At 36.2% G+C, this 16,832-nt stretch overlaps 1 protein-coding gene across 5 annotated transcripts in view; it reads right to left on the bottom strand.

The window, feature by feature from the left end:
* The window catches only part of PHKB (phosphorylase kinase regulatory subunit beta), a 258,770-nt gene that overhangs the window by 20,444 nt on the left and 221,494 nt on the right, over positions 1–16,832 (bottom strand). For 4 of the 5 annotated variants that reach the window (XM_019456029.2, XM_019456030.2, XM_019456027.2 and 1 more), the window contains 7 exons: positions 16,571–16,661; positions 10,966–11,027; positions 10,717–10,879; positions 9,459–9,540; positions 7,502–7,559; positions 5,052–5,142; positions 2,042–2,244 (listed from right to left, as the gene is read on the bottom strand). In XM_019456029.2, the coding sequence (XP_019311574.2) occupies positions 2,042–2,244; positions 5,052–5,142; positions 7,502–7,559; positions 9,459–9,540; positions 10,717–10,879; positions 10,966–11,027; positions 16,571–16,661 (750 nt within the window). Of the gene's footprint in view, positions 1–2,041; positions 2,245–5,051; positions 5,143–6,078; positions 6,170–7,501; positions 7,560–9,458; positions 9,541–10,716; positions 10,880–10,965; positions 11,028–16,570; positions 16,662–16,832 lie in introns of all 5 variants that reach the window. The other variant, XM_019456028.2, reaches the window with a different exon arrangement.

Below are 16,832 nucleotides of genomic sequence, written 5' to 3'. Positions count from 1 at the left end.
CCATATATACATATATGTGCAGTATTATTATTTCTCTTTTATTAAAAAATGGAACAATACATTTGCAACTTACTTACTGTTTCACTTAATTTATCTTGGACATTTATAAATGTCAGTATAGGCTTTCTCTTGTTACTTGTAATGGCTGCACGGCATTTTACTACATGGCTATCACAATTTATTTAAACAATTTGCTAGTGATGGATATGCAGCTTGTTCCCAATGTTTCACTCTTTCAAACACTGCTGGAATGAAGAGTCCTGTAAAACAGGTCTAAATTCCTGGAATGACAATTGTTGAAACAAGAGGTAGGCAGATCCTGCCAAATAAGCAACTAGTTTTTTTATATGTAATTTTTTGAAGGAACAACTAGGTAATCATTTCTCATAAAGTGCTTCATACTCATGTGCAAAACTAAAACCTTAGTTGTAATAGTAAACAGACAAAAAAGGTAGGAATGAGTAAGTCAAAATAGAGAAGAAATGGCACAAATGAAATGAAATGAAAGGCACAAATGAAAAGATAATCTAAGATTGAATTAGAAATAAATACAGCATAAACCCTGAATATAAAAGATATATCTATACTAAATGAAAAAAGAACATTAAAGGTAAAAAGATAGAAGACAGTATACTAAGCTAATAATGACAGAAAAAGAAAGCAGGTATGGCAGTAATATCAGTCAAAAAATAATTTGTTATGCACACTCAAGTATTTACAGATTGAATGATATGATGGATTTGTTTTAACCTAGAGGGGGTGTTGGTAGGGTGGGTCATAGGTAGGGCATAGGATGAAATTGTTGAAACTGAGTGAAAGTATGGGCACATAAGATTTTATTACTAGTCTCTATACTTTTGTAGATGTTTGAAATTAAAATATTTTTAAAAGAATTCAAGTAGAAAATAAATGGCACAAGGGAAGATATATTTTTAAAATTATAAAGTCCCACAAACAAACAAAAATACCCTTTAAAATATACAAAACAAAACTGATAAAAATGCAAGGAGGGGATAAATCCATAACTAAAATGAGAAATTAATATGTTTCACCAAAAATCAAGTAGGATAGAAATAGTAAAGATACTAACAATACATTTATATAATTAGGAAGTTATACACTTATTCATACTCACACACACTCACATATATTTGTGTCTGACAGACTATATATTCTTTTTAAACACTTAAAGAACATCCCTCAATTGGCCATATATTAGATTACTCTATATGTGCAGTATTGTTTGATTCTTACAATTACAATATATTCATGTATGTTACAATAAAAATATGTTAAATAAAAGCATTTATACTTTATTTGGTTGTGGTAGTGTTTTAAAACATATTCTCTCATTTCATCTCACATAAAACAATGAGCCTGGTATGAAAGTGAGGCTAGAGAGGCTCAGCATCATTTATCTCAGGTCACTAAAGTGGTAAGTGGTGGCCAGGACCCTCAATTCTGAATGCTGAAGCCTCGTCAACTGGCCCTACGACACTGCCTCATAAAATTCTTGATTAAGAGGATTCAAGGTTGTCAGATCCTTACTTTTAATTTCTCCTCCAAACAGAAAATTTATGATTTTAATAATTAAAAATTAGATTCTGGTAGAAAATGGATGCAGCAGAATATTGTTAAAAGAACAAAAATTTTACCTGAGTGTATATCTTCCTCACACCCAATTTTACTGAAAATCATTCTTCTCTTAAGCCTTATCCATTTTATTTATAGAAAGTTTTACAAGTATTATGCTTATGTTTTGTTGTTGTTTTCTTTTTAAAACATGATGTAGCTGTTTAAATCCCTGGAGCTTGATTTTACCAGAGAACAGTTACGTCGTTATGTCTAACATGGGAGTTAAAAAAACAGGAAGATTCTTTCAGTTCACATGTATTTATTTCTTCAAACCACCAGATGTTGCCTCTATTATTTCAGAGAAAGATGTGCTTTCCTAGATACGCACCAGGCCTGGGGTAGGCCAAGTCTGTTGGAGGACACCTTGAACAATTCTGTTTACGCAAACACAAAGCACTTTACTCACCCAATTCGTATTTTCAGCATGCCACTGAATAACTCAGGGTTATTGGAGATGATCCAGCCAATATGGATGACCAGTTCTTGCTGAATGACTGCCTCCCTCTCATCATGGGTATTACACTTGTAATAGATGATGTTCTTAATCACTCTTGGAGACAAAGGATTAGAGATAACCTCTTCTTCATGCCCAAAGGCACCCAGAGTTACCTATAAGTGGCAGAATTTTATTGCAAAAACTTCCTAGCTACTAAAAGATAAAAGAAAAAAAAAATCAAGGCTCAGGATGACTGGCAGGCTGAAATTACTCTATGCGAGCTAGGGAATTAGGTAGAATAACTGTTCCTGCTATTTATTAAAATGGCTTTCAAAGCGTGACTCCCACTGGAGTTCATGATGGCTCACAGTCTGGTCTAAAATATGAGGGCAGGTAAGGGTCCCAGTTAGGGGAGTGAAGGTGAGTGGATAAAAGCAGGGAAGGAATATAAATAACTATTAAGAGCAAATTATTCTGAATGACTTTAGTACTAGAAACTCCCCAGAGAAACCAAAATACATTGGATAGTTTTACTTTACTGCACAGTCTATACAATTTAGTATTTGAGAGTATATTTTTCACTTCTTTTATATTTTCTCATGTGGAACTTTTGCTCTTTAACGCCACTATAACCTTTTCAAAGGCAGATGCAAGGTCATATGGTTCTAGTGTAGCCCCCACTTTTCTTGGCATAGTGTTAGGCACCTAGCGAGTATTAAAATACTTGTTGATGTATCTCTCACCTGTGGAGAGAGATAAATGAGGCTGCCCACAGGCCTAGGAAATGAGAAAGCACAGAGGGAAATGACAACAAATACTCAAAGCAGAGAGTGCTGCTGAAGCTGGCAAGAGGAATACTGGGTTTCTCTCTCTCCTCTCTCCTTGGCATCTTGTCTCCCAGAAGAGTCTGCCTTCCCCCTCATTACCCTTCTCCTTCTCTCTTCCATGGACAGTGCACGATTATAAGAGGCAGGAAAATGAAGAGCTTATCAAAGGGCCCTTGTATTTTCAGAGATGAGGGGAGAGAGCAGAACATGGGGTCTTTTGCCCCTACTCTGTGATGGAGTGAAAACTGAGAACTGCTGGTTTATTATATCACAAGTGGTACCAACCAGTTAGTCCAAGTGCGATTACTTTTATTAAAATGTCAGTGTGTAAAGAAGAAAACAAATAGAAGGCACATTACTGCCTCTGGAAGCATTGACGACTAAACCACTATTTCATTCCGGTGAGCTTGAGGTGATCTGAAAGTGCTTTGTTTAAACAGTATTAACTTTCAGCATTTCATGAATCAGCGAATGCAAACTTTGCTCCATTCTCATTTCTTTTTTGTAAAGGGGTAAGATGCAGTCAGTGAATGGACTTCATGCACCTGAACTATCAGCCTCCCAGGCTTACTCAGCTCTTAAGTGACTATTTCCCTGGGACATGTGATGGTCTGATGGGCAATGGTCCAGCCACAGCCTCAGGACAGGTTCCAAGGCTTCCGGGATATGGGGAGCAGAGTCTCAGGATCACAAGCTGCAAGCGCCTCTATATAATGCAAAGAATGGACATGACTAACCTACCCTTCTCCAAGTGTCAGGTGCCATTTGGAGACGACAAAGATCTCCAAAACCCTCTCATCTATTCATAGACAGTAGAATTAATTGTATTTTCAAATATACTACAGGGACCTAAAATCCAAGGTAAAATAGCTTCCCAAAGCCGATTTACTTTCTTTCAGAGGTGGTTCAGTCCAGGGCAACAGTATGAGACTATGGCTGGAGGTGAGGACTGTGGTGAGGAAGGGCACTGGATAAGGTACTTCCTGTACCTTGGTCTATGTAGCTGACAAATGAGGATGAAAATTCTACCTCTTAATAATTTGGAGAAAATAGAGATAATAATATACATGAAAGTGATTTAACTTTTTCTTAAGGGTTTTAATTAGTATTATTGCTTTGTTATTGTTATTAAATCCTACAGGATAAAATAACTTACTATTCTAACATTTCAAGCTGGATGTCAAGATGATATAATTTCAATGAATTAAGAGCCCTGAAATGTAAGCAATGGGCTGATTCTATTAAAGAAGGTTACAAGTATTTCATATTATTAAAGCTTATTATACCCCTAGGTTAACTGTCAGGAAAACACAATAAAGCACACACATTCCCAAAGAAGAGAAAAAAAGCAAACAGGTTTTCATTCCAACCAAATGGTGGTTCAGCCAGGTAATTAGAGCTTATAGAAAACAAAACAAGAAATGAGCAGCCACATTCCACATGCACAGGCTCAATTCAAGCCACATTCATCAAGTGCCTACTCCAAGCCAGACCCCATGCTGGGACAGGACCAGACCTGGGCCCTGACTTCCAGGGGTTCACAGCCTACCCTGGGGTAGAGAGACACACATTGAAATGAACTGGAATCCAGGGCAGATTGTGAGAAGTGTCATAGGCCTGTTTTGAGAACCCAGTGGAGAGAAGGGCCGCTGGTTCTGCGATGGTTCTGTGAGAAGTAGCTGCTGAGAGCTGTCCCTTGTGGGAGTGGAGGAGCTACAGGGAGACGTGGCTCAAAAGGTTAAGGATCTGGGGAGTCAGTGCATTTCTAAGGGTGAGAAGACTCTCATGTGGAGTAGAAGGAAAAATGTGCCCTTCACTATTCACCTGTCTTTGCCCTGCCTATCCTAAACCTGTCTGGAGTACCTCAGTAGGAATTAATCCATTTTCTGGGTCAGCATCTTCACTGATCTAAACACAGGAACTCAAAATCACAGCTCTAAGGTACAGCAGGAAAAAGGAGTGGTCTACTTAGTAACTGTGCATTTTTAAGACCAGGTTTTGCTTGGGGAAGGAGCCTTCTGTAGAAATGCTCGAGCCATTGTTAATATGGTTGAGAGGCCTAGAACACTGAGGCTTGCTAGATTTAAAAGCAAGAGTCCTATCCAGAAACTTGTGATTGTGACCAAGTGACAGTCTGAAAATCAGATACTTACCTGTTTTCCCTGCACTAAAACATTAGTAATGGATGGGGCCAGGCTGTCCACTACTTTACTTAAAAGACTTGCTGCACAGCGCACAACCGACCTGGGGGCAAAGAAGAGAGCACGCCAGAGGTTGACAAATCTAAAAGATGATGAATGAATGGGGTCCCTGATGGAAGAGACTGAAAAATGTGCAATTAGGTCCTCACATAATAATTTGGAGGAAATACTGAGCCTAAGACCCTGGACCTAACAGCTGAAGTCTCCCAGACTGCAGACCATCCAGAATTAGGGAGGGATTCCTCATCCTCACCTCTGTTACCAGCACTGTTCATGCCATTATCAATTTAAAAAAAAGAAAAAGGGGGCCTAACCATGCCTTTGATGAGGAGTAGGAGGAGGAATTAAGTGAGTATTCTGACTTTGCATTAAAAAATTCATTATTAAGTATGTCACTGGTAAATGTCATCTATTTCTATAACCACTTTAAATCATGTTTCTTTTGGTACCTAGATAACCAAATCCCTGGATTGGGGACTCTCTTAGTACTCAATTTTAGGAAGTGACACAATGAAATACCAGCATTTTTTTCCTGATAAAGCCAGAATGTTGGAGGACGGAATTCACACTGCTATTTTTACATTTCTGGAAAAGTCTCAGACTGTAGAGAGAACAGATTTTTTTAATGCATGGCACATGCAATATATAAGACATTTTTTCCCTCAAAAGTAAAATTCATGTGGAACTTCTAGATGAAAAAAATAAAATGAAAATATAGGTTTAAAACTGTTTTCCTGTATTTCAGGATATCCATGGATGCTGTCCTATAAAAAGCATTTATATTCTTTAATCTCAACATAGATGGATGAGTAGAAAATTAAGTCAATAACTGATAAAGTTAGTGAAACAAACACTTCCTACTTTTAGAGACACTTTCGCCCACACACTTGAAGACCAAAAGACATACTTCACCCTCAGAATGCAAATAAGCCCACACGTTTCAAGCAGCTTGAGTTTTTCCACATTCTGTGTGTGTTACCTGTTTCCCATGTACCAGAAAAGTAGTAATGTGTGGGGCTATAGAGGAAGAAAATTTCTGGGTAAAGGCAGCCCCATAGCGTACCGCCAACCTGGATGTGTCAGTGGAAAGCCATAAAAGGGAAAATACAGTAAATAAACTTACAGGCATTTGTTCTTTTAAACATAACAGCACTCTAAATATGTGCTAGTTAATGCTTTATCTACAATCCAAGTATAATAACATAAAGCAAAAACAAGTCTGCTTAGCAAAAAATAAGACTATAGACCACATTTGAAACTTACTGGCTTAAAGAAACATCTATTGGCTTATATGCCTTACTGTGCTGAGAATTTACAGTGAAAATTTGAGATTTAGTGAGAGGATTATTATCTTATTTCTCCTGGGTTGGAATAATATATTTACTATAAATCATAGAGTTGAAATACTGCTAAGAAATTGTTTCGTCAAATCCCCTTAGTGATTAGAAATCTGAGGCTTATTGAGGTTATGAGAGTTTCTTATCACATTGCTTGAGATCTTTTTTTTTCCAAAATGAGATAATAATGGGTTGTTTAAAAAATACATGTACTCTTACTTTCAAAATGTTAGATTCTTCTAGTAAAATGGCTATAATTGCTTCCAAATACAGAGGGCTATGCATTTAGGCATACCTACCCCCACTGTGAATTGAAACAATTTTATCTCAACTTACCTAATTTTTTTTTCAGTCCCTGGGAGACTACTTTTGCAGAACATATTAGTTATTTTACATGAAGCAACTGTAATCACTGGGATTCATTCTAACTTAAGTGGTAAGAGAACAGCCTTCTATTATTTTTGCTTATGATTAAATGAACCATTGGTCTCTTTTCATGGCCTTCTATGACCACAGAATAGATTTCCTGAATACAAAGTAGAACCTAAAGCACATTGCTGGGACAGAGCAGGTGCGGTGTAGGAAAGACTCATTAGCATATCACTCCAGTGAATATGCTCTCTAGTTTCTATTCCTATGGAGGTCTTTATTCCCAGACATTATTTTTAATATCTTGGGAGAGCCATGATACAATGGAATGTAGGCAGGTCCTTAGAAAGTAGACAGAATCATGGCCATAACCTTGGAGTTTAAAAGTAAAAATTTGGGGCGCCTGGGTGGCCCAGTCAGTTGAATGTCTGACTCTTGATTTCGGCTCAGGTGATGATCTCAGGGTTGTGGGATCAAGCCCCACGTTGGGCTCTGCACTCAGCATGGAGCCTGCTTAGGTTTCTCTCTCTCTCTCCCTGTGCCCCTCTCCCTCACTCACACTCTTTTTCTCTCTAAAATTAAAAAAGGGTAAAAATTTGGATAAATAACCATCTTTAAGATTGGTCTATTACCTTTATGCCTTTAAACATGACAACACAAAAAATAAAACATAATGACAAGGACACTGATACGAACCAAAGCTTTTTGCTGCCAGCTCTTCTATAGACTCTCTCAATGTGATCAGAAACGGTTCCTAGACATTAGATAATAAAGTCTTTGTTGAAAAAAAAAAAACCTTTAATTAAATGCATAACATTTATTCTCCTTAAAAATATTACTCTTGAATTTCATTTTTATTCCACTAGAGTTAATACATGTACATCCATTAGTATTCTGAACTACTTGACATATTTAAATATGTAACCCAAATATATAGTGTGAATGTCCCAGCACTTGTTACTATTTACTTTGAGTATATGATTTTGGTGAGTACTTTATTTCTTGAAATTTATTGTCTTCTTAATTAATATGCAATCTAAATTTTTAACAATTAAAAATAAGTTATTTTAATTTACTAAAGAAAATAAACAGAATGCAGCAAATTGCACAAATACTATAGACTCTGAATATATATGATTCTTCATTTATTTGTTTCAGAAAACTTTTATAGAGACTCTGTTATGTGCATGATCCTCCCAATATATACTAGTCCAAAAGACACCACTGGACTTCATTCTTTGGCAATTTACATGTGGTCTGGCCTCAAGACTGGCTTGTCAACAATAAATTAATCATGGTGACAGGAGAGAGTAGCGAAAAGAAAACAAGGATAGAGAACAAGATCTTTATCATTTTACCATGAATATATTTTTTATAGCTTTATAACAAATTGGATAAAATTATATTCAGATTCTGTAGATGCTTATGATTTTCAATGTAAAAGATTTTATAGATTTAAAAACTCAATCTTTCAAATATCTAAGCAAAATATGAGTATTATTCCTGATTATAAAAATAGTTTAAAAAGTAATTCTCTCAGCATTTTCATTATAAACAATTTTATATAAACTTTGTTTTATTTTAAAGCACTACTAAAATAGCCATTCTGAATTCTAGGTTCCTAATAAAATGTTTGCCTTTTAAAAATCCTATTGTTTTAGTTAAAGTATGAATTTCAATCAATGTCCTCAATATAACTGGGATTCTGCTTATAGTTTCAAGACTAATTAAAAACATGAAGTCTTCTGTCTGAAATTTGTTGAAAGTTGTTCTGCCTTTACTCAGTTAAGAAAATTAGGACTATTCAGTTGACATGTATAATATTCAAGAAGTTTATCTCTTAGCTACAATAATGTAAAAACTAAGTAGACCTTATCTGAATACACAATTATGTTTGTTTACTACCAAAACTATAAGTCTTATTAATTACATTGCTGTTCAGAACACTGACTCAGTTTCTAATCCTAACCAAATCAACATGTCCCTTTAACAGAGGATTTTCAGATGAGCCAAAAACTTTGAGTATCTTGGAATGTATTCTATATTATTCTATATAATAAAATGACAGAAGCAGATCATGATATAGAATTCAAGACTCCCTTAGAGTGACTCAACATACAAGTGTGGGTTTCAGGGATAATTCGGTTACATCCTTAATGCAGAATGGACATGATTAGAAATGATTTATTTTTGTTAACAATGTTTAGAGCACAATTCTATTAAATATCATGTTCCATTTCAAATGGCTGCTGCAGACCATGAAGGAGCTAATTTTTATAGCTTTAATGATTCAATATTGTTCTTAAAAACAGACAGAAAATAAAACTGGAAATAGAAACTGTCAATAAACAACTATGAAAGAAGTCATCAAAGGTTAACAGTCACAGGCAGAATGAGGCTCTAACACCATTCAGACAATCAGAGAAACAATCAAGAATCACTGCATGAAAGCAATTTAGGAGTTCATACATCAGTCTATTCTACTCTAGGGGGTATGAATAAACATTTTCCATTTAAAGGTTAAAAAAAAGCATTTAATGGAGGATAAAATAACATAACATTTTAGTATCTATTCATAAGGTATATTTGATATATACCCAAGAATAGAGAGATCTCATTATTTAAAAATTTTCTGTTAGGCATGTATATTTACCTTCCTTGGTGATGAAGTTGGGGCCTTCTCTTTTGAGCAGTATACCCAGCAGGATGACTTGGCTAGCCAGACAACTGCAGTCCTAAAAACACAAATCACTGTGAGTAACTGGAATAAAATGGGTACAAAATTTACCACAGAAATGTAACCACATGATGCAGAGAGGAAATCTGCCATGGAATTGTTACTGATCTGCCAGATCTGCCAGATCAATTGTTACTGATATATTACCAAGCATCAGATGACATTACACAACTATTTATCTAAGGTGTCTTGGAGACAGAGAGTAGACAAGTTGGCTTCCTCATGTGGTAGTATTTAATAATCAAATTTTCCAGTAAATAAGATAAGCAAGGGATAGAAAATGTCTACAAGCACTAATACTTGATTAATACTTGATTCTGTCACTCTCTGAGAAATTTGGCCACGCCATTCAACCATTCCCTTTTGTACATTGCTTATTCATAAGTGAGAGACCATGTTGCTATCAACCTATTATGAGGAGATGGATAAAAGAAGACGACATATATAGAGTGCTTTATATGTATTATGACACTATGCTATGTGTTTTATGCCTACCATATCATACTCATGGTAATGGAGATCTATAGATAATGTCAATCAATAACAAGGACTAATAATGTCTGGAAAGATATATATTTAACCTACATGCTCAAATTTGTGGTATAGCCCAACAAGATGTCATAGTATTTTAGTTCTATCATTAGAATTTCATTTCCTCGAATAACTACTATACTCCACTCTCGCACTACCTCTTTTAAAATGCAAATAATCTTAGGGAAGGTAAAAATTAAGTTGGTAACATAATATTCACATGGATGTGGTCATAGGATTGCTTTCCACAGTGACTGAGAGACTTACAGCAAACATTAAGACCTAAACACTAGGGTAGGAGAGGAGATCTAAGTTGGGAAAAAGAAGGGAAGTGTACTAAAAGAGAAGTCTGGAGATCCCAAAGGGAATTATTCCTGATGTAACTTCTTTAATGGCTCGTACAATACCTTCATACCAAAGGCAACCCAATTTGACCCTACTCCTTAAGCATGTTTAAGACATCCATGCTAATGTCTTAACAATGAGAACAATCTCTCTCATTACTGCCCCTAATATAGAGAGGCCATCTACCCAGGCACTTTTATCTACCTTCTCTGAGAGGACAAAAGAAAGATGGCTTGCCCCTGAGAATTCCTGCCTGCCAACCTCACTCAGAGCCATGTGGGAAATACATCTTCCTCACATTCAGTTTTTGAAGAATTTCATGGGTGGGCTTGTTCTTCCATTCGGTAATGGCGACATCTGGTTGCTGTTCTAGTTCAGGAGTACTGGAGGTACTGCTTTGTCGTTTGACTTTTGAATGTTTGGGAAGTTCTAGTTCCTCAAAACTCTTAAATTCTGGAAGCCTAGAAATTAAAAGAAAAAGTTTCAGGTTTCCTGTATTTCTAATTCTAATTTCCTGCTTTTCTAATAAAAACCCAAAAGGACTTACTCTTCTGTGTCACTGATTCGTAGGAAGTCAAGTTGTTCTACTACAGCTCCAGATATTAGTGTCTGAAATGTAGTTGAGAAAAATCACAACTCTTAAATTCATGAAGCCATACACTTATAATCTGTAGTATGTAATACTTCAAAAAAGTTTACTTAAAAAACTACACACAACTCTTTTAAGTAATTTCTTAAATGAGCACTCTAAAATCAGATAAGTTTTCATATACCACAAAACCCTCTTAAAAAGAGATCACATAGGGGCACCTGGGTGGCTCAGTCAGTTAAGTGTCCAATTTTGGCTTAAGTCATGATCTCATGGTTTGTGAGTTTGAGCCCTGCATCAGGCTATGCACTGGCAGTGCAGAGCCTGCTTGGGATTCTCTCTCTCTGCCCCCCCACCCCCTCAAAATAAATAAATAAACTTAAAAAAGAAAAGAACATACAAATCAAGCTACAAGTTCATGGGTCATAATAAATAGGAAAGTCAACATGAAAGGAACTGTATTTTTTCTCTATTCTTAGAAGTGTGGGCATTTACTTTTAAGCTAGAATTAAAATTCAGTACCTATTAAAATGTTTAAAAATAGTGTGAAATAAAACAACTAGAAATGCTATAATTGTTTTGGGAAAAATGATGTGAAATTGCACTATGAATTCTGTTACCATAATATTTCAGGGACATCCAATGATGGGATACTGCCAATCTCCATTTTCAGGAACATTAAGGTGTTGATTATAGAGGCCAGTGCTTCTCTACATTCTGGCAACCCATATTCAGATTTTATTTTTCATTAGTTCCTGATTATAGGTTAGCAAACTAAATAAGGCCAAACTCAAACACAGTTTTTGTTGGTCCATGGTTCATGGGTAAAGAACATAAATGAATGATAACCCACAATGGTGTTTTTAGCAATATGTGTCATTTTTAATTATCTGATGAACTGTCAGATAAAATTGAGAAATGTACTGCATTAAAAAAGCCATAAGATTATTATTTTAAAAATAAGGTTATTCTTTAATCAAAACTGTCTTATATATACTACTTTTTTTGTTTTCACACTATTCTTTTCAAATATGAAGCAACATGACACAGGAAATGTTTCACTTGTTGGCTAACCACCCAGAGTTGTGCTGCCTTCTCCTCTACTGGAAACTCATAAACAAAAGTAGATCATCAATCAACAAATACCCACTACAAATGTCAGGATAGACATATTACCAGCAATCATACTAAAGTCTCCTTGCAGAGTTTGAGTGAAGAAGGCCAAACATGCAACCGATCTGCACATTTTCATGTGGCCCAGCAATACTCAGGGTCTGAGAACAGCCTGTACCTGGGCAGATAGCAATGTTGAGCATAACAGAAGTCTGTTGAGTGATTATTTCCTAATATTCAGGCTTACATCTCCACATCTTACTCTCTGGTTTGTTAGACAAATATTTATTGAACACCTACCATGTTCCAGGCACTCAACTAGGTATTAAGAATATAGCAAGAATAAAATACACAAAATCCTTGCTTTCTTGAAATTGACCTTAGGTATGTGTAGGAAGTAGACAATATAAACAAAAAACTAAATATGTTCTATCTGATGATGTTAAGGGCAAAGTAGAAATAAGAAAAGTAGAGGATGGGAAGTGGGGTGGGGGAGTAGGAGGAGGAAGGTTTGTCATTTTATACAGGTGACCAGAAAAGCCTTCTCTAGTAGGGTGACATGTAAACGGAGACTGAAGGAAAGATGGTAGTCAACAATATCGATCTTAAGGAAGGATGTGTTGGGCTGAGGGAATAGCAAGTGCAAAGGTCCTGAGGTAGAAGCATGCTTGATGTGCTTTAGGAGCAGTAAAGAGGAGAGTGTGGATAAAGTACAGTAGACAGGGAAGATCATTAGGAGATGAGGTCAGAAAAAAAGGTCCAGATCATGGACAGCACAAAGACCACTGGAAGGACTTTGGTTTTCATTTTAAGTGAGAGAAAGTCATTGGAGGCTTAGGATATGTGACATAATCTAACTGTCTTATGACCAGGCAGAGTATGAAGATGCTAACTGTCTTATGGCCAGTAGGAATTTAGGAAACTGCTGTAAAAATATAGGTGAGGTATGATGGTAACTTGGGCCATGATGTTAGTGTTAGAGGTGATGGAAAGTGGTTAGATTCTGGATATAATCTGAGGGTAGAGAAAACCAGATTTGATAATGGATTGTAAAAGTGTAAAGTATGAAAAAAAGAGAAGAATCAAGAATTATCTGATGCTCAAAGCTAATAGTTAATTCTGAAAACATAAGAAAAATCATTTTAATATTTTCTATTTTTAGTCTATCCACCCTATGTACTGATTAAGCCCATAAGGTAAATGTTAATAGGCAAATGTTAAATTCCATTAATAGTCTCTAGAGCTTTACATTTTTTTTAACATTTATTTATTATTGAGGGATGGAGAGACACAGAGTGTGAGCAGGAGAGGGGTAGAGAGAGGGGGAGACACAGAATCTGAAGTAGGCTCCAGGCTCTGAGCTGTCAGCACAGAGCCCGAAGTGGGGCTCGAACTCATGATCTGTGAGATCATGACCTGAGCCGAAGTCAGTTGCCTAACCAACTGAGCCACCCAGGCACCCCTCTAGAGCTTTAGATAAAAAAAAAATCAGTTTGTTAACAGAGGCTCCTAAATTAGTTTTATAAAAAAGCTTTACTAGGCATTAATACTTTAGTTCTGATGGTAATTAAATAACCTAATATTATTATATATATGTCAAATGAAATATAATATTCAAAAAGGTATCTTGCTCTGCAATACCTAATTCTATCCTATGAAGATCCTTTCTAGCTGAACATTCTACCGAAGACTGTACTCCATCCTGTCATCCTGCAACCCTACCTAGCTTTTTTCTTTTTCTTTTTTTTTTTTTCACTATTTTATCCCCAGTGCCTAGAGAGGGAGCTCAATCAATATCTGTTAAATCAGTGAACCAATATTTACACATTTCCTACAGAGAGAACAGTAGCGAGCAGATCACTCTGGGAATTCAGAGATGAATCAAACTTGGCCTGAAAGAGTTTTCAATCCACAGAGAGAAGCAGACACAAGAAACTAGCTACACCTAAATTAAGAGCTATAGCAAAGTTTCAAGCAAAATGCCACAGAAACACACTGGAATGAGAAATTAATTCAACCTTGGAGACTTCACTAAAGAGGTGACATTGACCTAAATTATAAAATTAAAGTATTTAGAAGGAAAAGAAAAAAGAAAAAAACAACAACAACTCTAGAATAGAATAACAGCATGAGCAGGAAAAAATTCCGATTACATTTAGGGATTTTGAAAGTACCCAGTATACTTGGGGAGTGGAAAGCAGGGCAAGGAATGAGCTAGATGGAAATATGCTGGGTGATGAAGCTATGAAGGGAGGCTGAGGCCCAGTGACAAGAGAACCCATGGATCACAGACTAAGGAAATTTGAAAGGACTTGATATGAAATCCAAGAGAAGCATATAGATGCTATTTTCATTTACTATATTAAAGAGAAGATGAAGGCTAGGGTGGGGGGGATGAGGGTTGTTGTTTAATAAGTATAAAGTTTCCATTCTACAAAATGAAAAGAAGCCTATTCTTTGGTTAAAGACTCTGTTCTCAAGGGTATGAGGCACAACAGAGATCAGTGGATACAAATATTCAACAGCAGACTAAGGTGAAAGACTACACAGTACTGTGGGACCCCCTGGCTTCTTCCCTAACCCTGTTCTCAGCACATGAAAGCAAAATGCATGCCATTCAGACAAAAAGTTAGATGACTATTTTGGAAACTGAAGAGCCTAAGAGAAAAAAATCTCCAGATACTGGCAGCTGGGGTTTCCCCCAACAAAAAGAGCCCTTGCCACCAGACTACCTGATAAATGATTTCATCATGACAAGAATCTTTGTTCCTAAACACAGAGATCCCAATAAACTTCTTATTCTTTCACTCTTAAAAATGAATGGATAGCTAAAGATTACCACATATCTGACAAATGCCTCCAACATGAAAATACTGAGTGCACACATGTGCGCATACACACACACACACACACACACACACACACAAAACAGAAAAAAGAAACCTGAAAGATATAAGGCAGAGAAGAAAATTTCAAAAACTGTCTAGTTGGTAATCTCAGGAAGATGAATTATAATATCTAGAAAATAAAAACATGATATTATGAAAACGGAAAATTAAAACCGTGATAGTCAAAATACAAAACTTAACAGAGAAGCTGCATGATAAATATGAAAGAAATTTTTCCAGGAACCATGACAAAAAGACAATAGAATAGCAACAGAAAGTGACAGAAAATAACGAGGAAAGATATTTAAAAAGCTAGATAAAAATCAATCAAATATGCAAAACACAAGCACTGGTGAATAAGTATGTAAACATGCCATTTGTAATATTACCTATATAGGTCCCTCTATAAATTTTCCTTTTTTCTTACTCAATATTGAGAACCGACTACATGAAAGACTCTACAAGATAATCACAATTCTTCAAAGGAAATAAGTAAGGCACTTAAGTCCATGATGGACTACAATCCAAGTAGTTCATGTCAAAGGTCATAAAAGGATGTTCAAGAAGAGTACTGTTACTTTTGGCGTAGGTGATTTTGCAGAACTGGCCCTAAAGTTTGGTAAGATTTTACTTTTATTTTATTTTATTTTTTTTACTATTTTATTTTATTTTATTTTATTTTATTTTATTTTATTTTATTTTATTTTTTAAGTTTATTTGAGAGAGAGAGAGTGAGAAAGAGAAAGCACATGTGTGAGTGTGAGCAGGGAAGAGGGGCAGAGAGAGAGGTGAGAGAGAATCCCAAGCAGGGTCTGTGTGCTGTCAACACAGAGCTCGACGTGGGGCTTGAAGCATGAACAGTGAGATCATGACCTGACCTGAAATCAAGAGTTGGACACTTAACCAACTGAGCCACCCAGGCGCTCCTAACATTTGTTAAGATTTTAAAGAGCAGACACCTTGAAAGAAGGAAGTTTATTCCAGGCAGAGGAAATGGCATGAGCAGAGGGGCAGAACCTCACAAAGTCAGAACACAGTAATTCATCTGTATTGGCTGAAACACAAAGTGTTTAGTAGGAGATAACTGGGCAGGGAGGCTGTTCTGGCTAATAGAGAACCACAAGGGGCTTTGTTATTTAGGAGTTGAGAAACGGTGCTGTGAGGTCCTGAAATGAACGGAGATTATCTCCAGGTTGGATATTACTGTGGAGCAGGGAAAAGAACACTGGACCAGGGAGTTAGGCAACTGGTACCTGTGCCTAAAGGCACAAGATTATATAGCAGGTCACTTCACTACTCTGGACACCAGCTTCCTCAACTGCAAAACAGAGGTTGGAGATGAGTTATTAAAGTCTAAAATTCAGGTTGGGAAACCACTCCAATTGTTCAACCATCAGATTGGAGGAATAAGATAAACAGATGGTTACAACATGAATAGGAAGGTAGGCACAAAATAAAAGCTTAAGACAAAAGACTTAAACAGAACATATATGAAGAAATACAGCTGCATCTGTGCCTTACTTGTCATGAAAACAGAAACACACTGAAATTCAGAAGACTACCTGTAGACGATCAACATGAACTTTGACTCCTCCAACCATTCCCTTTTTAAAGGCTGCCAACATATCTAATATGGGGTTGAATCGGCTACCTCTAAAAAATATAAACAGACAAACAAAAGGTGCATTATTAACAACAGAATGAGAAAAAAATCTAATACTAAGTATCCTTTACATATGCAAGTCTCTCTGACACATGCTGACAAAGATATAAAAATAGGAGGAAGCCCTGCTGCCAAAGCGTTCACAGTCTTAAAGATGGAAG

This window comes from Panthera pardus, unplaced genomic scaffold (assembly GCF_024362965.1).
Source record: "Panthera pardus isolate Hobbes unplaced genomic scaffold, ASM2436296v1 HiC_scaffold_18, whole genome shotgun sequence".
Taxonomy (NCBI): Eukaryota; Metazoa; Chordata; class Mammalia; order Carnivora; family Felidae; genus Panthera; species Panthera pardus.
Note: the sequence above shows the minus strand (reverse complement) of the source record. Positions and strands in the feature narration are given on the sequence as shown.